The 25,608-nt window shown below is 46.7% G+C and overlaps 1 protein-coding gene across 1 annotated transcript in view; it reads right to left on the bottom strand.

The window, feature by feature from the left end:
• Nucleotides 1-25,608, bottom strand: part of LOC124525806 (protein Shroom2-like) — a 90,076-nt gene that overhangs the window by 27,831 nt on the left and 36,637 nt on the right. Inside the window, exon 5 of the mRNA XM_047098388.1 lies at nt 24,544-24,638. Coding sequence (XP_046954344.1) covers nt 24,544-24,638 — 95 coding nt within the window. The remainder of the gene's footprint in view (nt 1-24,543; nt 24,639-25,608) is intronic.

Here is a 25,608-nt window from a genome sequence, read left to right as displayed (position 1 = left end):
AGTAAATGTCTGTTGTTCAAGCACCTAGTCTACGGTAATCTGTTATGTTATTATCTTCCCTGACAAAGAGAAGATCCTTCAAGGGAGATTCTCTCTGTACCTGATTCCATTTTGCAGGCTTCCTGGCACCTCACCATGTAAATACAGATCAGTAACCAGAAACATACCGATGTCACCCAAAGACCTGTCCACAGAGTCCGTGGTTCTGATCGAATACTAATTAAAACATAGGGGCACACACACACACACACACACACACACACACACACACACACACACACACACACACACACACGTGCACCCAGTATGCTGGAGCAGTGAGGCCCTGACCTGCTCTTAAATGAGAGGCGGACGGCGTCAGCTCTACTGCGCAGCCGTGTCCTGACTCAGTCCTTGCAATTTCACATCACGTTGCATGAATGCTATAGAAACCAATGCCACTCACAGAAGCAGTTAGGTCTCCTTGCCCATTAAACACAATCTGAAGCCACTCAATTTTTCAACAAAGCGATGACCATAATAAAAATATTAACTGGGGACTGAGTAGCCCTTTACTCTTTCCAGTGTGTTTGTATCTATAGTTAAATGGCTTCTATGTATTTTACTTGGACGCACTTACACCCTGAGCAATCAAATGCTTTTGGGGCGGTGGGCCACAGCAAAACACACAACAGGAACATTACAATGAACACAAAAACATCCTGATGAGGGAGAACGAAAAGGAGAAAGGCACAGGCATGGAAAAGTGCTCAAGTGAGCAGACCCTGGCAGGTATGGAAGTCTGACAGCTGTGCCTCAGACGGGCTCTGGTCAACCAGAGCAGGTGGCCGGAGGTGCTGGGGTACCGGGTAGGCGGGCACTTCTCGATTCTTCAGCACACACAGCCCTAACCCTAACGTCCATTGGCAGAGGGCAAGCATAACTGAGAAAATCCAGTACTTCTGCCTGGCCTGTGAGGACACTGCAGCCCCAGAGCCTAAGTGACTTACTGATAACCTGAGCTAGGGTGTAGATATTCATCTGTGACTCTTTCTCTCTGTCTACAACATCACGTGAGACACTCCTCTGAAACCCCTATGTTCTTCTCTTCCTGACCATTTTATCTTCTTTGCAAAACCTCTGTAGAATGCTTCAGGTGGCAGTCTACAGCTCATAGGACGGTCACAGGCTCAGAGCCCCAGAGGGTTATGCTTGTGACGTCACTAATGCAAAGGCCAGTACACAACTGCCAGGGGCCAGGAGCCAGCAGGATAGAAATGGACTGTGCAAAACCGCCAGGCAGGGGCAATGGCATGATTATTAAATACTTATACACAGAAAAGGACAAAACTAAGCATAACCAACCCTAAATGTTTGAAAAGCACACAACGCACTTCAGGGATCTATCTGCAACCTAAATAACAATGATCATGAAGAGAGAGGTCCCACCCCCAACAGGAAAGTGAACACAAGATATGAACAGTAATGAACCAAAGAAAAAATACAAATGGCTAGACAAGGCACAAACTCAACTTCACTGGTTACTGGGCAAATGCAAATTAAAAATGAAATTGCTCTTTTCCTGTCGAATCACAGAACTTTTAAAATGTCTGATGTGGGTGCCTGGGTGGCTTAGTCAATTAAGCATTCGACTTCAGCCCAGGTCATGAACTCACGGTTCATGGGTTCAAGGCCCGTGTCGGGCTCTGTGCTGACAGCTCAGACCTTGGAGCCTGCTTCAGATTTTGTGTCTCCCCCTTTCTCTCTGTCCCTCCCCTGCTCACACTCTGTCTCTCTTTCTCTCAAAAATAAACATTACAATTTTTTTTTAATTTATAGTTGGGGCACTGGGTGGCTTAGTTGGTTGAGTGTCCAACTTCAGCTCAGCTCATGATCTCAGGGTTCATGAGTTCGAGCCCCACACTGGGCTCATTGCTGTCAGTGCAGAGCCTGCTTCAGATCCTCTGTCCTCCTCTCTCCCTGCCCCTCCTCTGTTCTCTCTCAAAAAATAAATAAGCATAAAAATAAATAAATGAATGAACAAATAAATATCTGATGTGGCCAGAGTTTTGAGAAAGCAGGACTTCCCTAGGCTACTAGGTGGTAGGGCACAAACAGCACGCACTTTATGGAAGGCAATTTGCGCGTATTTCCCAAAAGCCTACCTAGCAATTCCGTATCTAGAATTTGATCCTAGGGAAATCAGCATGCCAGAACATGAGTATTTCACAAGATGTTTGCTGCAGCCTCACCTATATAACTGTGAAAGTGTGGAAATAATCCTAAAAGTCTACAGGACCTCTACTGGACATTTGTATCTTACAATGCCACACATCATACACAGAACTTCCTTATATATTTTTAAAGTTTTTCTTAAAAAAATTTTTTTTAATGTTTATTCATTTTTGAGAGACAGAGATAGACAGCGCAAGTGGGGTGGGGCAGAGAGAGATGGAGACACAGAATCTGAAGCAGGCTCCAGGCTCTGAGCTGTTAGCACAAGGCCCGACGCAGGGCTCGAACTCAGAGAGTGTGAGATCATGACCTGAGCTGAAGTCAGACGCCCAACCGACTGAGCCACCCAGGTGCCCCTAAAATTTTTCTTTTTTAAATGTTTATCTATTTTAGAGAGAGAGAGAGAGAGAGCGCACACACGCAGGGACACACGAGTTGGGGAGGGGCACAGAGGATCTGAAGAGGGCTCTGTGCTGACCAAAGAACTTCCTTATATTTTTACTTTTTTGTTTTAATGTTTATTTATATTTGAGAGAGACAGAGAGAGAACGCAAACAGGGGAGGGGCACAGAGAGAGGGAGAGAGAGAATCACAGGCAGGCTCTGTACCATCAGTGCAGAGCTTGATGTGGGGATCAAATCCATGAACCGTGAGATCGTGACCTGAACCGAAACCCAGAGTTGAACGCTTAACTGACTGAGCCACCCAGGCGGCCTCTAGTCTCCCCATAATTTAAGAGAAAATCATTTGCGTCAGCTGTCTTTCTCTTACCACAATTGCATGTGACCCCAAATTCTCAAAATTCTATACATTGGATTGTCTAATTATTGTCACTCAGCTGAACCATATTTGGAAATGGGTTATTTACCCAATAGGCTTTAGATAGATTAATAGATATATTAATAGATTAATAGATATATTAACAGATTAATGGATATTATATTAATAGATATATTAATTTAGATATATTAATAAAAGCTTACCTTATATACTTTATTACTCTATAAAATGTCTAATATGTGAGTGTGCCTATGTTGTACACATATATACATATACGTGCATGCGCGTGGATATAAATGTTAAAACACCTTCCTAGAGTTTCTAATTATTCCATCTTTAATGGCCTCTGAGTACGTTTAAGGGCCCACTGGCTAGACTTTGCAAGAGTCATTAAATAACAAATGTTATGCAAGTTATACCTCAAAGCACTTCATCTGTCAGCAGCTGACTTTATGAGGCATTAGCACAGGACACCAGACAGGTTTGACTGTCAAGGGCACTGCTATTCCATCAACAAAGCCTGCAGGCAGGAACACCATTGGCAGACAGGAGCTCGTTTTATTTTAAATGGATCTCAAAGACATTAATGTGTGTGTGTGTGTGTGTGTGTGTGTGTGTGTGACTTATATTTATAGGTCTTCTTTTCCATGAATGTCTTTTCCACTAAGACAATACAACCTGGGGGCTGGGTGTGTGACCTCAAGGGGGATTGCAGTGCCTGGCTTCTGTCCCTGTGAATGAAAAACTAGTATGGTCTCGAGGGACCTCAGAAATCAGTGATTCCAAACACTTTATCCTTCCTTCCTTCTTCTTCTTTTTTTTTTAATAAGTATTTTAAAGCTTTCTCAGTCTTTTTTTTTTCAATGTTTACATATTTGAGAGACAGAGTACAAGCGGGGGAGGGGCAGAGAGAGAGGGAGCCACAGAATCTGAAGCAGGCTCCAGGCCCCTAGCTGTCGGCACAGAGCCCGATGCGGGAATCAAACCCACGAACCGTGAGATCATGACCTGAGCTGAAGTCGGACGCTTAACCGACTGAGCTACTCACGCCCCTTATTATAGTTAACTTAAAAAAAAAATCTTCTAAGTCCACATGAAATTTAACTTGATTGATGGCACAAAATAAGAATATACTTTTTTCCAATCTATTTTTTTTTCAACGTTTATTTATTTTTGGGACAGAGAGAGACAGAGCATGAACGGGGGAGGGGCAGAGAGAGAGGGAGACACAGAATTGGAAACAGGCTCCAGGCTCTGAGCCATCAGCCCAGAGCCTGATGCGGGGCTTGAACTCACGGACCGCGAGATCGTGACCTGGCTGAAGTCGGACGCTTAACCGACTGCGCCACCCAGGCGCCCCCAATCTATTTTTTTTCAACAGCATATGTGACATGATTTTTTCTTTTTTTAAAAATTTTTTTAATGTTTTATTTATTTTTGAGACAGGGAGAGACAGAGCATGAACAGGGGAGGGTCAGAGAGAGGGCGACACAGAATCCGAAACAGGCTCCAGGCTCTGAGCTGTCAGCACAGAGCCCGACACGGGGCTCGAACTCACATACCGCGAGATCGTGACCTGAGCCGAAGTCAGCCGCTTAACCGACTGAGCCACCCAGGCGCCCCGTGACATGATTTTTTCTCTTCTGTTGTTTTTCATGCGTTATTAAATCTTCAATTAAAAAATAAGCTCATTTTTGGGCTACTGATTCTCCTCTTGTATTCATTAACTTTTGTCTGTTCTTGAACCACTGCTGCACTACTTGAATTCTTGTTGCTTTATAATACATTTAAGTTCCTGTGAGGACTAGTCTTCTCCCTTATTACACTTTAAAAAATAACTTTTTGTTAAAGATTTTATTTATTTTTAATGTTTATTTATTTTTGAGAGAGACAGAGTGTGAGGAAGGGGAGGGGTGGAGAGAGAGGGAGACACAGAATCCGAAGCAGCTCCAGGCCCTGAGCTGTCAGCACAGAGCCCGACGCGGGGCTCGAACTCACGAACTGTGATCATGACCTGAGCCAAAGTCAGATGCTTAACTGACTGAGCCACCCAGGCGCCCCAAACTCCTTATCTTATGGACAAAGAAACGGAGGGTCAGAAAGGCAGCCTGCAGGTTACACCCGCGCAGCTCAGGATACACATCCCCAGTCTCTCAGCCTGGTTAGGGATTCTTTGTACCACACGCCCCCTCGGGAGTCCACACTGAATTCCTTCCCACTGCACTATCAGCACCCTGGATCTGAGATACGAAAGGTCAGAAGAGACTAGCTTTGGCAACGAGCACCGCCATCTCCTCTCCTACTTCCTTGTAGGACCTTTCAACGTCAGAGGTGGCATGAATCCGCAGGAAGCCAACAGATGAAAAACCAGCCACACTGCACGCAAGGGCTGTGTGAATCCAGCACTTAAGCCCCAGTTTGCTCACTGTAAAGTGAACATGGTATGCAATGTGCTCAGGCCCAAGATTGTGTGCGTGTGTGTGTGTGTGTGTGTGTGTGTGTGTGTGTGTATGAAAATGCTTGTGAACTTTAAGAATTAACACAAGAGATTCTGCAAATGTTTTTTTTAAGGCAAAAAACTAAGTAACTGTAGGATCTCGTCAGACCTCCAGCTCTGTCTAGAAGCTGTCCAGAAAGGACCTAATTATCTAAGGAAAAGCCAGCTGGAAATCCCAAGTGTCCACTAACCAGGGAAAGATGGGTTGATCCAGTGGACACAAAATAGCAGCCCTGGTTTCTACCACCTTGACCTTCTTAAATTTTAATGCACATAAGAGGCAAAGAATTAAAGGCCGTGAAAGTAAAGCAAACGCATTCTAAAAACCGCATAACATACCAGCTTCCCAACACACCTCTGAAATTCAAAGGTGGATTTGGGGGAAGCGGCCAGTCCATGTTAAACAGGGGGCAGTTAGCACATGCTTCCCAGGGCCATGTCACTCCAGCTGGGCAAGAGATGCCTCGTACAACCTGTATGGTTAACACCAACGCGTATGGTCGTTTCTAATACTTTCTAAAAAAGCGCTTCTGTGTGTGTTCTGTTCGTGCATCTATAAGGATACCCTGCAAATTTTTTAAGGGGTGTGTGTCAGCTTGAGTGTGTATGTAGGTGAGAGAGAAAGAGAGACCATGTTTCTTCCACCATGCAGGACAAAAAGCAAATGTGGAGATGTACCTCTTACTACTGTCCGTGGAATACTTTTCTGCAACATAATAATGAAAAATATTTCTAGAATACCCCTCAAAGATTCTGCTTCACAAGAGAAATATGCCAGCCCTTCATCTGACCTGCACCCAATTTTCAGATATTTTACGTGACATGTTTCATTCATTCATTCATTCCGTAAGACTTCAGTGTGTAAGGCGGCAGGCCATTTTATAGGTTTCTGAAAACCTTTCTTCAAACTCCTTTTCCTTTTTACTTCTCAATAGCATGGCCACTACATATGCATTTTAAAAGAACGCCTGCCCATGGGAGTCAGTAAATGCAGACTCAACCAGTGTATGCATGTGTGAGCATACGCACACACACGTATATGCAGCAATTTCTCTGAAAATGGCATCCTCCCTCCAGACACAAAAGCATCTGCTGATAGCAAAGGCATTTCACAAATCTTTCTTTTACAATATAGAAGGTGAAGACTCAGAGCACATGTACAGTAAAAGCTGTGAAGAAACGGCATGCCTCTAAGCTGTCACAATCACGGTGGGGAGCAAAACCTAAGACCTGCACAATACTCAGAACCACACTGATTCCATTTTCTACATTTAGGCGTTTTTCACTGCAATTAGCAGTCTACGTGTGAATCTAGCCACAGAGCATTGTTCCATGACTAAACGTGCACACCTGATTTTGCTGCCCGCCCCCCCCCCCCCCATTTCCATGTGGCCGACTCACCATTTCCTTTCACTATCCGCAGTCAGTGCCTCGGTCATGAAAATGCTAATTTCCTACTGGCACAGAAAAAGCAAAGGCGAGACGCTGTTCACACCATGCCGGCCTTCCGCCGATCTCACGCAGAGCGATGCTCCCACATCCCAGGCCACCGGTCCCACTGGCACCGTGGCTCGCAGCCCAGAATGCGGTACGGAAAGCCACCGCCTTCTCATTTCAGAGCACGTTTAGCCAACTGCCAAACCGAAAGCTGCGAAGTCTGCGTGGATCCAGAAGCACAGAAGCGGCACAGGCGCGTGTCTGCACACGTACGTGCGTGCGTGCGTGCGTGCGTGCAGAGCTGGAATCTGCACCCCAACCTGCATCATTTTTCATTTCCAGGCAGCACAATAAACAAGGAAAACATTTACAGACCTCCCCGGATCTCACCCACTGTGCCGCCTGAGCTGACAACCTGCTCGTAAAGACAGGAGAACAAAAGAGACACTCGTAACTAGGCTTGGACGCAGCGGAGGCACGAGGCGACGGGTCCCATCCCGGGCGAGCTGCCTGAGGACAAATCCGGGAGTCTCTTACCGGCTCCCCGCTGGCTGCCTGCGCGTGGTGGAGCAGCGGGAACACGGCGGGGTGCTCCCTCCAGGGACGGGGCAGCCGCACCCTGCCGCAGCCCCTGGGTCTAGCTGCCTCCGGCACAGAGGAGCCTCAAAGCCATGCTCACAGCAGCTGGCCTGTCTGTGCCTGCTGCCTCGTGATGGACAAGTTCACGCAGGCTCTGTCAACTCTAACCTCCCTGACTCAAGGCTCCCTGGTATTTCATGTTACTTCATCAACAACTCCTGACCTCAGGGGGAACATTCCCAAGGCTTCTGTGCTTAGAACCCCCACCCCCAAAGACTCGCCCTTTTAAAGCTACCAAAAGGCTCGGGTGTCTTCTCCTTACCGTTTAAAAGGAGCAAACACAGGAAAGCCTAGTGACTGTATTTTATGCAGCTTTGTCTATTTAACTATGCTAATCACATAGCATGTGCGCTACACTGTTCGACCCTAAAACCGTAATAAAATCAGACAGAACAATGAAAGAAAAAACCCCACTGAAAAGCCTATTTTATATCTATCTGCATTCTCTTTGTACTCTTGGGTTTATTACACACTCATTAGGAACATAATCTACCAAACAACTGATAAAGTATTTCCGGAAGTTTTCCTGTGTGCAAAGCCTTCAGTGAAGAAGACAAAGAAGTCACAGGCTGACCGCGACTTGGCTGACCGTGACTTACCAGTTCATCAGTTCACAATGATCCATATTTAAAGTCCCTGCCCTCCACCTCCCTTCCTAAAGCAGCCCAAGACCTCAGTGCTGCCCCAGTACAGGAAGCACGCTCCCACCCACCACTGGCCCTAACAGCGCCCTCCCATCTGGACAGTCCCAGCCCTCCCGAGTCTTGTGCTTACCTGACTTCAAGATGGGTTTTCTCTTTTCAACCTGCTTCTATCAGCCTCTTCTAAATTCATGGCAGTTAGTTCTGAGTCTTGCTCATTTAACCGAGGCACACATACTACTCTGCAGTACCTTCCATGTTACTGCTATATTCGTAAGAGTGACTTTTTCCTTTTATCCACACCTACTTATCTTCAGCACTGTGCTCATGCATTAATGTTATATCCAGGAAGCATTTAAATAAGTCTCCGAGGAAGGCTGCTGTAGGCCAGGGACCTGAAGTCATTAACTGAGGTGGCCTGATGCAATCAGAATGAGAATTTAAACCTGTGTCTTCAACCCCAAAGCTTACCTTCTTTCTAGACTTCTCATGTCCACTGATTATTTACCAAGTACATGGTCCTGTTTCTAAGACAAGGCAAAACTGGTCCCAGGCCACACCCTTAACACTCAGCGCACAGGGCACACCCACCCACGTAATACACGTCCAGTAAGATGGTGGCCGATTAGATATTTCACCCCACTCACTGTTCAAAAGGTACATTCCTAATATTTACACACTGAGTAACTCAAAATGCATTATACGAATACCATTTTGGGGGTGGCTGGGTGGCTCAGTCAGATAAGTGGCGGACTTCGGCTCAGGTCATGATCTCATGGTTTGTGACCTTGGGCCCCGCGTCGGGCTCTGTGCTGACAGCTCTGAGCCTGGAGCCTGCTTCAGATGCTGTGTCTCCCTCTCTCTCTGCTCCTCCCCCACTCATGCTCTCTCTTTCTCTCTCTCTCTCAAAAATAAACATTCAAACAAAAAGAAGAGCATTTTAGGGGGCGCTTGACTGGCTCAGTCAGGGGAACACTGTGACTCTTGACCTCAGGATTGTGAGTTTGAGCTCCATGTTGGGGTAGAGAACACTTAAAAATAAAATCTTTTTTTTTTCAATGTTTTATTTATTTTTGAGAGAGCGCGCATGAGCAGGGGAGGGGCAGAGAGAGAGGGGGACAGAGGATCCGCAGCAGGCTCTGCGCTGATAGCAGTGAGTCCCATGCAGGGCTCGAACTCAGGAACTGTGAGATCATGACCTGAGCCAAAGTCGGACAGTCAACCGACTGAGCCACCTAGGCACCCCTCAAAAATAAAATCTTAAAAAAACAAGAATACAATTGTACGTAAACACTTCATTTTAGAATGGTTTTAGGGGTACCTGGGCGGCTCACTCGGTTAAGCAGCCGACTTTGGCTCAGGTCATGATTTCACAGTTTGTGGGTTTGGGCCCCACATCGGGCTCTGTGCTGACAACTAGGAGCCTGGAGCCTGGTTCAGATTCTGTGTCTCCTGTCTCTACCTCTTCCTGGCTCACACTCTGTTTCTCTTTCTCAAAAATAAGCACACATTAAAAAAAAATTAGAATGGTTTTAGACTTACAGAAAAAATATGACAATAAAAGAGTTCCAATACACCCAACACTCAGTGTCCCCTACAATTTAACAACTTACATTAATGTGCTACATTTGTTATAATTAATGAGCCAGTCTGAGGACATTAATATTAGCTGCAGCCCACACTCAATTTAGATTGTTTTTTAGTTGCGGTTGCTGTTTTTAAATGTTTATTTACTTTCGAGAGAGAGAGGGAGAGTTCATGCGTGAGCAGGGGAGGGAGAAGGGCAGAGAAAGAGAGACAGAAAGAACAAGGGAGGGACAAAGGGAGAGGGAGAGAGAGAGAGAGAATCCCAAGCAGGCTTCACACTGTCAGCACAGAGCCCGATGTGGGGCTCAAACACAAGAACCATGAGATCATGACCTGAGTGGAAGTTGGACGCTTAACCGACTGAGCCACCCAGGCGACCCCAAATTTATTTTACTTAATGTCCTTTTTCTGTTCCAGGACCCTACCCAGAGTACCACATTACATTTAGCTGTGTCTCCCCAGTTTCTCCTAAGGAATAACTTCTCAGAATTTCCTTGTTCTTGACGCCCTTAACAATTTTGAGGAATATCACTCAGGCATTTTATAGAACATCTCCCAACAAGGATCCATCTGATGGTTTTGTCACGATTACGCTGCAGTTATAGGATTTGGGGTAAGATCACGAAGGTAAAGTGCCATTCTCATTACATGACACCGAGAGTCATGCTGTCAACACAACTTATCTCTGTGTATCACCTGGGATACAGGGGCTAGCATATGTCCTTCTCTCCCTCCACCTTTCCATCCTGTCCTCTCTACACAGCGCATATTTAAGAAGCCGGGAGTTGTGTGCCACCTCCTTGAGGGCAGACAAACTACACAGATTATCTGGAACTTTTCTGCACAGACTTGCCTTTTCTCTCCCCCATTTATTCCATCATTTGTGTATATCAGTATGGACGCAAGAATATTTATTTTATACGCTAGGTTAAAATCCAACATTATTTTCTTGTTTTAACTATTCCAGCTCTGGTCATAGGAAGCCCTTTAAGACGGCTCTTGTGTCCTTTTGACATGTGCCTACTGTCATTGGGCTTATTTAGTTCAGTGCTTTCTTACTTTTTTGGCACTACAAGACATTCCAGGCTCATTTCGTATATTCCCTGGCCCAGCTCTAAACCCAGCCATTCTCCCAAGGAGCACCAGTCGCTTTGATTACAGAAGGGTACTGGAGATCAAGATCTCGACGCTAGTTGTGCTTGTGGAATTTTTAAAGGACGCCCTCAATGAATTATTTCCAAAGAGAAAGCACTTTTATAATACTAAGATTTATAATTTGGGTTCTCATATATCCAAGTCAACTATGTTTACTAGAGCAAGGCATAATTATTATGGTGTCTGGGACACTCACTGGGACACTCATTGCTTGTGCCATGTTAACAGTAGCAAGACGTTATGTTATCAATATTGTTGAAATGTCGATAGTATCGAAAGCAATTTACACATTCAATGCAATCCCTATCAAAATACCACCAGCATTTTTCACAGAGCTAGAACAAAGAATTCTAAAATTTGTATGCAGCCAGAAAAGATCCTGAATAGCCAAAATGATGATGAAAAAGAAACCCAAAGCTGGAGGCATCACAATTCCAGACTTTAAGCTGTATTACAAAGCTGTAATCATCAAGACAGTATGGTACTGGCACAAAAACAGACACAGAGATCACAGCAACAGAATAGAGAATCCAGAAATGGACCCACAAACGTGTGGCCAACTAATCTTTGACAAAGCAGGGAAGAATATCCAATGGAATAAAGACAGTCTCTTCAGCAAGTGGTGCTGGGAACACTGGACAGTGACATGCAGAAGAATGAACCTGGACCACTTTCTTACAGCATACACAAAAATAGACTCAAAATGGATGAAAGACCTAAGTGTAAGACAAGAAACCACCAAAATCCTAGAGACAAAAACAGGCAGCAACCTCCTTAACCTCGGCTGCAGCAACTTTTTACTAGACATGGCTCCAGAAGCAAGGGGAAAAAAAGCAAAAATGAATTCCTGGGACTTCATCAAGATAAAAAGCTTCTGCACAGCGAAGGAAACAATCAGCAAAACTAAAAGGCAACCAACGGAATGGGAGAAGATATTTACAAATAATATATCAGATAAAGGGTTAGCATCCACAATCTAGAAAGAACTTACCAAACTCAACACCCAAAAAACAAATAATCCAGTGAAGAAATAGGCAGAAGAGATGAATAGACTTTTCCAAAGAAGACATCCAGATGGCAAAGAGACACGTGAAAAGGTGTTCAACATCATTCATCATCAGGAAAATACAAATCCAAACCACACTGAGATACCACCTCACACCAATCAGAATGACTAAAATTAATAACTCAAGAAACAACAGAAGTTGGCAAGGATGCAGAGAAAGGGGAACCCTTTTGCGCTGCTGGTGGGAATGCAAACTGGTGCAGTCACTCTGGAAAACAGGAGATTCCTCAAAAAATTAAAAACAGATCTACCCTAGGACCCTGTAATTGCACTACTAGGTATTTATCCAAAGGATACAGGAATGCTGATTCATAGGGGCACATGTACCCCAATGTGTATAGCAGCACTTTCAACAATAGCCAAACTATGGAAAAAGTCCAAACGTCCATCAACTGATGAATGGATGAAGAAGATGTGGTTTAGATATATATACACACAATGGAGTATTACTCAGAGGTGAAGAAGAATGAAACCTTGCCATTTGCAACAACATGGATGGAACTAGAGGGTCTTATTCTAAGCGAAATAAGTCAGAGAAAGACTTTCACTCATATGTGAAATTTAAGAAACACTGCAGATGAACATAGGGGAAGAGAAGGAAAAATAAGGTAAAAACAGGGAGGGAGGCAAACCATACGAGACTCTTAAATACAGAGAACAAACTGAGAGTTGCTGGAGGGGAGGTGAGTGGGGGGACGGGCTAGATGGGTGATGGGCATTAAGGAGGGCACTTTTGGGATGAGCACTGGGAGTCGTATGTAAGAGATGAATCACTGGGTTCTACTCCTGAAACCATTACTACACTACATGTTAACTAACTTAAACTTAAATAAAAAAGGGGCACCTGAATGGCTCAGTCAGTTAAGCACCCAACATTGGCTTAGGTCATGATCTCACGGTTCATGAGTTCGAGACCCATGTGGGGCTCTGTGCTGACAGCTCAGAGTCTGGAGCCTGCTTCAGATTCTGTGTCTCCCTCTGTCTCTGCCTCTTCCCTGCTCACGCTCTCTCTCTCTCAAAAATAAACAAACATTAAAAAATGTTTTTTAATTACAAAAAAAGACTTTATATTATAAATACTTGTAATAAATTACATACAAGTCCTGGTCTTTAACTGACACAAACATTTGCTCTCTTGAAGAATTCCACAAATAAAAAGGGAACAGAACAAGATAAGCACCTTAGCACTTACACTCCAGAAGAACTCTTCTCCCTCGCCTCTTGGGAAGTTTTGGTGAAGCCTTGAGCCCTTCCCGAGTTGGTCATTAGGGTCCGAGGACCCCACCCCGCATCATCACTGCGAGTCAGAACATCACAAAGGAGCCCGTGGTTCGAGCATCCCGCACCGTCCTCTACCCCTACGCTGTGAAGGAGCCCCAGCACCTCTACTCGGTGGACCGTTCAAGCTCCAGAAGTTCAACCACCTCCCAGGAGACAAGTAGAATGAAGATGACAAGAGAAATGGATCTCATGTGGCAAGAGAATCATCAAAGAAGGCTCTTTGGAATGTGTAAAGAGAGCTCCATTCAGGACCTGCATTCCCAATCCTGAAAAGTACACTCACCGACAACCATCCCTTGGCCAAACGCCAGGGCCAGCGAACCTTTCCACCATGTTTTTCTGGAGCACAGCCATACACTCCTGTATGTACCTGCCATTGCTGCCTCCACGCTACAAGACCTGAGCCATCACAAACATGAATAGTCTGACCCCCGAAGCCAAGAAAAGTCACTGTCTGACCCTTTACAAACTTTGTCGACCTCAGAGCTACAGCTGTATTTCTCAGACTTGAGTCATGTCCAGATTCATTTCATTTTTTAATTATTTTTAGTATTTTATTTTTGGGGTACCTGGGTGGCTCAGTCAGTTAAGCATCCAACTTTGGCTCAGGTCATGATTTCACAGTTAGTGGGTTTGAGCTCCGGGTCAGGCTCTGTACTGACAGCTCAAAGCCTAGAGCCTGCTTTGGATTCTGTGTGTGTGTGTGTCTCTCTCTCTGTTCCCTCACCCCCACCCTGTTTGTGCTCTCTCTCTTAATAAGTAAATAAACGTTAAAAATTTTTTTTTAAAAATAAATAAGATTTTAATTAATCTCTACACCACCGTGGGGCTCAAACGCACAAGCCTGAGATCACATGCTCCACTGACTGAGCCAGGCAGGTTCCCCCAGGCTTATTTTAACATTTATTTATTTTTGAGACAGAGAGAGACAGAGCATGAGCGGGGGAGGGTCAGAGAGAGGGAGACACAGAATCCAAAACAGGCTCCAGGCTCTGAGCTGTCAGCACAGAGCCCGATGAGGGGCTTGAACTCACGGGCCGCGAGATCATGACCCAAGCCGAAGTCGGCCGCTTAACCGACTGAGCCACCCAGGCGCAACCCCCCCCCAGACTTATTTTAAATTAACTTATTTTTTGTGGGATCCCAGTGTTCACAGATTTTTAAAAATTGAGATAAAGTCCACATATCATACAATTCACCCCATGGAAGTATACAATTCAGTATTTTTTAGTATGTTCACAGAGTTGTACAACTATCTATGCTATCTAATTCTAGAACATCCTCGCCACCCCCAGAAGAAACTCCATACCTACCACAGCAGCCATTCTCGTTGCCCCCCGACCCCAAATTCCTGGCAACACGAATGTACTTTGTGTCTCTATAGATTCTGCCGACATATGCGATCTCACATACGGCTTTATTTTTTACTGTACTGTGAAATATGTCTAAATATAAAACATTTCACTTTCTTTGTTTTCATAGCTCCTAGGCTATAAAACACAAAACAAATTTGCACGTTTTATGAGAGCAAGACCACAAAGCAAATGTTGAATCCGATGGTGTGGCGGGTTTTCTGGGAACAAACTGTTTCTCCCGTGGCCCCACCTGATACCTCAGCACTACTTTCCAGTTCAGCTACCGGTTTTCTGGATGTCACAGAAGGCCTCATTTCGCCCGTCGCTTTTCTTTTGACTGACAGGACAAAGAGCTCTGGGGGCCAGGCACCTTGATGTCTTTGGCCGATCTAGAAGGATAGCTTAATGGATGAATGTGGACAGGTTCTTTCCTCCCAGCCAGGGGGCAGTTATGTGAGTGCCACTGACAATGAGACACTCCCTCACGTACAAGGTGCGGTTACACACATCACCCAGAATATCCTTTTATGAATTGAAGGATTAGTATGGAAACAATGACAGAAAAATAAACTCACACAGAGAACATGCTTATTCCCAAGAACATGCTCCAAATACTGTTTGAGAAAACCTGAAGTAGATCTATTTTTTTCAATAATTTTTTTGGTTTGTTTTTAAATGTTTATTTATTTTTGAGAGAGAGAGAGAGAGAGAGAGCACAAGCAGGGGGCACGGGGCAGGGGGGAGGGGGGAGGGAGGCAGAGAGAAAGGGAGACACAGAATCCGAAGCAGGCTCCAGGCTCTGAGCTGTCAGCACACAGCCCAGTGCAGGGCTGGAACCCACGAACCGCGAGATCATGACCTGGGCCGAAGTTGGACACTCAACCGACTGAGCCACCCAGGCACCCCTGAAGGAGATCTATTTTTCAGGTGACCATTCTGTTACTACATGCTTGTCTTCCTCCCTCGCCTTCCTTTCCTCTGAATTCTGGTGGGGGTGGCAAGGATTTCTGTATTGGGAGTGGGAGGAAAAAGGGCCACTGGGGTGGGGCTGGGGGCACAGACGTAAAACACGCCCCAGCTCTGTGTGCTCTTCCGTGAAGTCCTGGGCAATGCGTAGTTTTAACACACGCTTAGAAATATCGGGACGCAATCTCAATCGCTTAAGAGAAATAGGTGACTTTTCTTTAATTTCAGGTGTGTGGACCTTCAGCAAATGCAGGGGTTAAGCCGACTGGAGACTGGCTGCGAGAACCTGACAACTGAATCTGTGGAAAGTGAGTGCCGAGAGCCGAGGCCCCACCTCACACGCATCTGGTGACAACTGCGTATTGTAAGACGTACTCTTGCCCCACGTGGTGGATCACGTCAAGTTATCTCATAAGTTAAAGAAAGTAAGCCTAGGTCAGGAGTGACTGCTTAGTGGGTAGGTGGTTCTCTTTCGGGGTGACAAAAATGTTCTGGGATTAGGTAGTGGTGATGGTTGCGCAACATCGATGTAGTAAATGTCACTGAATGGCACGCATTCAAATGGGAAATTTTATGTTGTCTGGATCTTACCACAAATAAATCTTTACAACCTCATTGAAGGGCGGGAGGGCAAGTAATTTGGAGAAACCTCAGAGACAAAGAACGGCCACTGAGGTCCTCTGGATAGAGACCTACAAGCCTGTGAGTCCTAAGGGGAGGAGGTGGAACTGAGAACCAGACAGCGGGCCAGTCCTCACAGTGATCCTGTGGGGAGCTCAGCGTTGGTGGGCCTGGCATTCCCCAACGGTTTTCTGCACACACAATGATTTCAAAGTTCTAATATAAAAATGCCAACAAAGGAAAAGGAGCAAAGGAGAAACCTGCCACTAGGCTGCCTTATCCTGGCCCCAAACAACGTGCCTGTATTTGGCACGTCTACTGTCCAAAGTTTCTAAAAATGAATGACGCTGAATGAATGGTGGCCTTGAGGAAGGCAGGTATAGAAGGAACACATCAACTCAGCCAGGACCCTACTGGGTCATCAGGGAGGACTCTGCTGGCCCTACACCTCGCTCCTCTCTGTGGTAAGGGTGGGGCAGAGTAAAAGAGAGAGAGAGAGAGAGAGAGAAAGGACCCTAAGCAGGCTCCACATTTAGCACAGGGCTTGATCCCATGTCCCTGGGATCATGACTTGAGCCAAGATCAAGAGCGGGACGCTCAACCCCGACTGAGCTACCCAGGAGTCCCAGGGATGTGCATATGTTTCTAACCTGAGTTAATCACTCACGTTTGATTAAGACATTTGGCTTAATGGTAGGAAAAGCCAACTTACTATGGATCATATAGAGTGCCATGCTAGGTCCCATTAGAAGAAATAGGAACTGGGGCGCCTGGGTGGCTCAGTCGGTTGGGCAACGGACTTTGGCTCAGGTCATAACCTCACAGTTTGTGAGTCTGAGCCCTGCATCCGGCTCTGTGCTGATAGCTCAGAGCCTGGAGCCTACTTCAGATTCTGCATCTACCTCTCTCTCTGCCCCTCTCCAACTTGTGCTCTCTCTCTCTAAAATAAATAAACATTAAAAATAAATAAACAAATAAAAATAAGAAATAGGAACTTGGTTCTTGAGTCAAGATGGAAGGCACCTTAACTAGGCAACCAACCAGAAGACTCTACAAAAGTTAACAGGCAGCAAAGATGATCTCCAAAGGAGGAAGAGCAGACTTTGTCAATGCCTTTGTCAAAATGAACAGCGTTAACGTAAGGAGTATTTAAATGTGTATGGCTGAGTGGGTACTTTCCCAGACCATCTCAGCTCTCAGACACAGCCTAGAGAATAGAAGCAGGCCGGGAGAATTGAAAGGAGATGGGTCTTGGTATGCTTAGATGGATTTCCAGACAAAGAAAAAAAAAAAACCACTGATGAATACCTTTATGTGCAAATTCAACCAAGGTCAAGCGACAAGGGTCTGAGCTCTGAAGAGAGCGGCCAACAGGCCGGGAGAGACAAGAGGATAAAAGAGCAGGGGGTTTCTGCATCTGGGCGGCTGTGGAGGTCTCTCCATCAGGGAAGGGCACGCAGCGGCCTCCGGGCTGGTTGTAGGATTCACCAGCCAGTTCTGGCGGCCACCAGGGGGCGCGCGCCCAGCACGCAGGCGCAGCTAGAGGAGGGAGGGTGGGGGGGAGGAGTCTCCCCCGGAAGAGCACCGGAAGTCATGTGACTCCCAGTTCTGGCTCCTCTCCCTGCCGGGAACTCAGAACTGCGGGCCGTCCACTTCCCCTCCCCTCTCCTCCCCTAGGCCTCCGCCCCCGCCCCTGCCCGGTAGGCACGCCTCTTCTGTCCTGGCTCTGGGTCTCCCGTCTTTCTTCTCCGGCCCCAAATCCTATAACCCGCACACGCCGCCCCACCATGTCCCTTTCAAATAACGTGAAGTCACCAGACGAAGCCAGCATGGAAGAAAATCTGCAACCGCTCGCTTGTCCTCACTCTGCGTTCCCCAAAAAGCCATGTGGCTACAAATGCAGGGAGGAACTGGAGTTACAGCCCACCAGCACCCCCCCCCCCGGGGGGGGGGGGCTCAGGGTTTTTTCTGCCACGCCCTTTCTCCTCTCCAGGACAGAAGGCCGAGGCCAAGTGTGTAAGCACTGCAGGCACGAAGCCCACCGCCCAGGAAGGAAGCTATGCCCAGTGCCAGCTCTGCCAGATGCTGGCTCCACCCTGGAAAACGTCCAAGCTGGAGTGTTCCCTTGTTATCCCAGCGCGGGCTGCATAATTACCCAGCAGAGCAGTCCAAAATGGAAAGCTTCAATTGCCCCTTAGCTAATTGAGGGCCAGGAAAAGCAAAGGTCTTCCCTAAAGCAACAAATGAGGAATAGACTCTGGCTGGCTAATCTCTCTTACTTTGAAATCTATTTGTAAGAAGCTTGTTTAGTAAATGAAAAGTCAGGGGCGCCTGCATGGCTCAGTAAGTTAAGCTGACTCTTGATCTCAGCTCAGGTCATGAGCTCATGGTTCTGAGTTCCAGCCCCATGTTGGGCTCTGTGCTGACTGCACACAGCCTGCCTGGAATTACGTCTCTCCCTCTCTCTGCCCCTCCCCTGCTCGCTCACGTGTGCTCTTTTCTCTCTCTCAAAATAAGTAAACTTAAAAAGAAAAATACATGAAAAATCAGTCTGCACTAACCAACCTCTGTAAGCCAAGTCACCTCTCAGGGAAAGTGTACAGGAAGGTGCCCCTCAGGTGGGTTTAGCTTGTTTGTGAATTTTATATTCAAGCACGTTTTCCCTAAAGAGCTCAACTGCGTACAGATTCAATTTTACAGTTGCTGGGATTCAGAATACCTTCTCCTCCTCCTCCTTCCTCATCTGCCCCAACAAGATACAGGTCTGCAGGTCAGTGCCAGCCCATTGGCACTCGCTCCTAAAGGCGGGGGTGGAAATGGCTGGAAGGCAGCTACGTAGACAGAACCTGCCAGCACCCACAGCCGTGGTGTTCCACCTCTAGATCCCCTTTCATCACCTTTGGTCTCCAGAGCCTCCCAGAACAGAGTACTCATTGAACACTCAAATCGGAGAACAATAATCGCCTACAGCATAGCTTAGCTTTCTTACAAGCTTTAAAATATGATATTGGAGGAGCGCCGGGTGGCTCAGTCAGTTAAGCATCTGACTGCGGCTCAGTTCATGATCTCAAGGTCCATGGAATCAAGCCCCGCCTTGGGTTCTGTGCTGACAGCTCAGAGCCCAGAGCCTGCTTCGGTTTCTGTGTCTCCCTCTCTCCCCCTCCCCTGCCTGTACTCTCTCTGTCTGTCTCAAAAATAAATAAATATTTGAAAAACACGATACTGGAAAACAAGTCCACACTACCAAATTTATTTTGAGACATTTATGTCTTGATTCTCAATGTTATGCCAGGACAGAAAGACAAGTCCGTTTCACTTACGATTGTATAAACTAAAATCTTAAATGACATTTAGCATACAGAATGTACCAACACGGAATCCTTATCCACCATAATCAAGGACCGAACCAAGGGCTGTTAGGCTGGTACCTATCCATTCATCTGCCAATCCATCCTATTTATCCACCTACCCATGCATTTATCTACCCACCACCCACCCATGTCTCCGCTCATCCACCTGACAACTGGTCCAGCCATCTGTCAGTCACTGTGCTCCACAGGTCCCCTCCCCAAGCTGAGCATGAACACCCAGCTGCCATTTGCTAAGCAGATGTCCTGAGGCAGGCTTGTGGTATTCCAGGAACAGTCTCATAGTAAGCATCAAGGCCCTGTGGGAGAAACGAGCTTGGCTTGTTCAAGGGATAGGAAGGTGGCAATGAGCCCTGAGCCTGGATTGGAAAGGAGTGACGAAGGGTGCCCCCCCAAAAAGGACGGGCATAAGGGCCTTCCAGGTCACAGTCAGGAGTTTCCATTTTATTCCAAGTGCAACTAGAAGCCATTGAATGGTTTGGGCCTTGGGACAGTTGTAATCTATCTTCCAAAACCAGTGAGGAGGCAGCTGCTGTGGTCCACGCTGGAGATGACGAAAGCTTGCACGAAGACGGGAACGTGATCCCAGAGAGCAGTGTGTTGCCTGAGGGAGGTGGGCCTTGGTGTGGGCAGCAAGGTGACCAGGGGAGCTGTGGCTCAGATCCGAGCCCCGGCAAGGAGGGTACTGAGGGGCAAAAACAGGATTTTGACCTCCACATCGTTCAAAGGCACTACCAGCCATCCAGGCAAGGAGACCAGCAGGCAGCAAGGGGGTGACTCCATGAGAAATGGGAAAGGTGGGGTGCAAACACACCCACCAAGTGAGCATCAGTCAGCACCTCAGCGGGGAATGCCTCTGTGCTGCCGTTCACTTGGAAGGGCAACTCTTCAAAGTGGGATCAGTGAACCAGAAGGTGCCTGCAGTGGTTACGGGCCACCAAAAAGCCCTCCAGAGAGGTTCTGCCAAATTCCTCTCTCTTCAACAGCCACACTCAAGGATGGCAGCCTCCCTCTTCCTTTTATTTTAAATGCTCCCGTAACGGGGCGCCCGAGTGGCTCAGTCCGTCGAACACCGGACTTTTGATTTCAGCCCTGGTCATGATCTCATGGATCGTGAGTTTGAGCTCCACATCAGGCTCAGCACTGATGGCTCGGAGCCTGCTTGGGATTCTCTCTCTTTTTCTGTCTCTGCCCCTCCCCTGGTCTTGCTCTCCCCACTTCAAAATAAAGAAAGAGGGGCGCCTGGGTGGCGCAGTCGGTTAAGCGTCCGACTTCAGCCGGGTCACGATCTCGCGGTCCGTGAGTTCGAGCCCCGCGTCGGGCTCTGGGCTGATGGCTCAGAGCCTGGAGCCTGTTTCCGGTTCTGTGTCTCCCTCTCTCTCTGCCCCTCCCCCATTCGTGCTCTGTCTCTCTCTGTCCCAAAAATAAATAAACGTTGAAAAAAAAATTAAAAAAAAAATAAAGAAAGAAAGAAATAAGCAAGTAAATAAATAAAAATTTTAAAAATTTTAAATGCTCCCCTATCAGGTGTGGCCTCAGCCGCTCAATGATGGGGTGACACTTCCTGAGAGGGCCGATGCAGCAGACAGCACTGGTTTAAGGTATAAGGCAGCAACGACATTCCTCCCAGTGTTACGGACTCACTGTATCCCCCTAAAATTTATATGCTTGCGTCCTCACCCCCAGGACCTCAGAATGTGACAATTTGGATGGAGGGTTATTGAAGAGGTCAGTAAGGTAAAATGAAGTCATCAGAGGGGACCCTGATCCAGCTTGGTGCCTTACAAGAGATCACAACACAGACACGCGGAGGGAAGACCACGTGAGGACGCGGGGAGGAGGTGGATGTCTACAAGTCATGAAAATAGCCTTGGGAGGGGCGCCTGGGTGGCGCAGTCGGTTAAGCGTCCGACTTCAGCCGGGTCACGATCTCACGGTCCGTGAGTTCGAGCCCCGCGTTGGGCTCTGGGCTGATGGCTCAGAGCCTGGAGCCTGCTTCCGATTCTGTGTCTCCCTCTCTCTCTGACCCTCCCCCGTTCATGCTCTGTCTCTCTCTGTCCCAAAAATAAATAAACGTTGAAAAAAAAAAAAGAACAGAACCTGGACCCTCACAAAAATGTTCTCTATGTGGTTTGCGTAAACAAGTAACTCTTATCTTGATGCCCTACTGTTGTCTCAACAGAATACAATGAAAACCATTCATTATCCTGCCCCATTATCAGATCAGTAATTTTTTTAAGATTTCATTTCTAAGCAATCTCTATGCCCAGTGTGGGGCTCAAACTCACAACCCCAAGATCAAAAGTCCCATTCTGTACTGTCTGAGCCTGCCAGGCACCCCAGTAATTCATATTTTTTATAGACACACTTATATTGTTTTAAATTCATGCAGGGCACCTGGTGGCTCAGTTGGTTGAGTGTCTGACTTCGGTTCAGGTCATGATGTCACAGTTTGTGAACCCGAGCCCCACGTTGGGCTCTGTGCTGACAGCTCAGAGCCTGGAGCCTGCTTCGGATTCTGTGTCTCCCTCTCTCCCTCTGCCTTTTTCCCACTCGTGCTGTTTCTCTGTCTCTCAAAAATAAATAAAACATTTAAAAAATTTATGCAAAACATTAGGTATCTTAAAATCTTTGTATTATAAGATTTTATTTTTGGTGAGCAAAAGACAGTCCTTAACCTGAGTTTTCATTTCTCTTATTCCCAGATTTAATGTTTTAAGTACATTATTTCTTACTGATACTTCAAAAAACAAACATTCTCTGAAAAAAACTGGGAATGGCTTTTCAATGCTCCTATTCTAGAATTTCATTGAGTCCTGCCACTCTTTGAAAGTGCACATAATTCTGAAAATTGCTGGGTCTGTAGCTCAAAAGCAGAAAGCTTCTGGAATTAATTTTTTCAGGGTGGTTACACAGTCCGCTAGAAGACACAGCCATGATAAATGAAGCATATGGTCCCTCCCCCTGTTCCTCTAGACCCTTTCACTATTGATAGTGCCATTTACCACACACACACGCGCACACACACACACACACACACACACACACACACACACACACACTGTACATTAGAGCTATTCATTAGGACTCTGTTCACTGCAGGGGTGCTAACTCTAACCACCACACAAACTCTCTGCAGGATCAGTGAAATACATACATGGCAGGAGCACAGGGGTAAAACCAGAGCTCGCACATGCAGGGTGCACCGAGCACTCTCACAACTGCAACACAGCCTAGAAGTGGGCTTGGAAGAAACAGTACAGCTGGTGCTGGGCACGTGACTTACCCAGAATGTATAGTAATAAAGCTGTGATTGTGTTTCTCAGAAACTGCTCGATTCCGTAGGTGTATTATTCAGCGGCCATTCCTTCTTACCCAGGGATTCTTGGTTTTAGCCATGCAGATAATTACACAGACTTCCTACACAAAATACCACTTGTGTCCCCTCAGAGCCACGTAAAGATTGGATACTCTCCTGTGAGGCTAACAGCACTCGAGTTTATTTTTTTTATTTTTATTTATTATTTTTTTTTAATTTTTTTTTCAACGTGTATTTATTTTTGGGACAGAGAGAGACAGAGCATGAACGGGGGAGGGGCACAGAGAGAGGGAGACACAGAATCGGAAACAGGCTCCAGGCTCTGAGCCATCAGCCCAGAGCCTGACGCGGGGCTTGAACTCACGGACCGCGAGATCGTGACCTGGCTGAAGTCGGACGCTTAACCGACTGCGCCACCCAGGCGCCCCAGCACTCGAGTTTAAAGCCAAATGAAATAAAACCCCAGTATAGAAGGCTCTCAAAAGCAAACATTTAAATCGGTTATTTCTGCAACAGAACCCTGAATTTTGAGGTTAAGTGTTTAAATTTGAATATCACACCAATCACCAGATATTCTCAAAGCAGTAGAAAGATCTGTATTCAGTGACCCAATTGTGTAGTTTTATTTCCACTGTTCTATCAACCGTCTTTTTTTAAAAATGTTTTATTTTTGAGAGAGTGTGCATGGGGGAGGGGCAGAGAGAGAGGGGCAGAGGATCTGAAGCGAGCTCTGAGCTGACAGCAGCAAGCCTGATGTGGGGGTTGAACTCACGAACCGTGAGATCCTGACCTGAGCTAAAGGTGGACGCTCAACCGACTGAGCCACCCAGGCGCCCCTATCAGCCCTCTTAAAATAAGCTGATACCACAGGTCCTACAGTATTCTACGCTTCCGTCTCCCTCCCTCCTCGTGCATATCAAGGGCGAGATGACACTATTGATTCATTTACTTAATCAGTCTAAATTCTATCCTCACTACAGTTAAACAGCTACACTGGCCACATTTGAGAACTATGGCACACAACGTGCTAATAACACTGCTACCATCCACCAGTCTTTCAGATCCTCTTGAGGAGCCAACGGACTTGATTTCTATTTTCGAGCTCGAAATAAGCCCAATTTAGAAAGGCTGGCTCCATTCCTTTCTGACAATCTTCCCAGGCAACTCCAATTGGAGACCACGCCCCGGCAGCCCAGCTGTGTACTAGATCATTAAAGCATCCTTTCAATGAGCATTCTGGATAAAGCATTTCATTCAAGCACATTACACTGGATTTCTCATTCTGTGAACATAAAGAACCGTACTGTACAGAAAACACAGCAGCCATTTTAAGAACCAAAAAAAAAAAAAAAAAGAAGCCACGATGGCATCAGAAGACATCTTCGCCCTTGAGACGCTTCTGCTGGAGGCGGCGCAGGGCTACAGGCTCTGCTCAAACGGCACCACGTCTGCAGCGGGGACGCTGAGGTGCTGGAAACTGCATCCAGTTAGCAGCCATGCTGGGTTTGGCAGAAAAACCACCAGAGGCCCAATCACGTGAACCAAGCATTCACCCACCATCGAGAAGGCCACCTCCAAGATGTCCTCTTAGCAACCCCAAACCCAGAATTCACCCACCTCGGATTAGGGTGTCCCTCCTCGGCCCGGACGGCGGCAGAAAGTTGCCTGTGCTCACCAGCGTCCCCCACTTGCTGTGGTTCGATGGCAGCTTCCTGCCAAGAGCAGCACAGTGAAACTCCGAATCGTCAAGCTGCCTTCCTCAAGACATCTATTATTACGAACCCCCTCATTGTGGGTTTGCCCCGCAAGCCTGTGCCGCGGAGGCGAGGACGCGGCCTGCCGCCTTGTAATGACACTCAGCCACAGGGCTCACAAGCTCCGCTCTCCAAACTGTTGTTTTTTAGTGTTTATTTATTTTTGAGAGAGAGAGAGAGAGAGAGAGAGAGAGAGAGAGAGCGAGCTGGGGAGGGGCTGAGAGAGAGGGAGACAGGATCCGAAGCAGGCTCTGCACGGACAGCACACAGCCTGACACAGGGCTTGAACCCATGGACCGTGAGATGGTGACCTGAGCCGAAATCAAGAGACAGACGCTTGGGGCACCTGGGTGGCTCAGTCGGTTAAGTGTCTGACATTGCCCCAAGTCATGGTCTCACCATCCTTGAGTTCGAGCCCCGTGTCAGACTGTGCTGACAGCTCGGAGCCTGGAGCCGGCTTCAGATTCTGTGTCTCTCTCTCTCTCCCCTCCCCTACTTGCACTCTGTCTCTCAAAAATGAATAAACATGAAAAAAAAATGCGCTCAGGGGCGCCTGGGTGGCGCAGTCGGTTAAGCGTCCGACTTCAGCCAGGTCACGATCTCGCGGTCCGTGAGTTCGAGCCCCGCGGCAGGCTCTGGGCTGATGGCTCGGAGCCTGGAGCCTGTTTCCCATTCTGTGTCTCCCACTCTCTCTGCCCTTCCCCCGTTCATGCTCTGTCTCTCTCTGTCCCAAAAATAAATAAACATTGAAAAAAAAAATTAAAAAAAAAAAATGCGCTCAACCGACTAAGGCAACTAGGCACCCCCTGAATATTGTGTATTGAACCTACTACTGGTTCTTTTTAAAAAAATTTTTTTTAATGTTTATTTATATTTTGAGAGAGAGAGAGAGAAAGAGATGACACTGGAATTTTTCTCTAAGTTTTCT

The sequence above is a fragment of the Lynx rufus genome, unplaced genomic scaffold (assembly GCF_022079265.1).
Source record: "Lynx rufus isolate CCGP_SWC_20201006 ecotype Redwood Valley unplaced genomic scaffold, mLynRuf1.p SCAF_48, whole genome shotgun sequence".
Classification (NCBI taxonomy): Eukaryota; Metazoa; Chordata; class Mammalia; order Carnivora; family Felidae; genus Lynx; species Lynx rufus.
The sequence above is the reverse complement of the archived record's forward strand: the minus strand, read 5'-3'. Positions and strand labels throughout refer to the sequence as shown.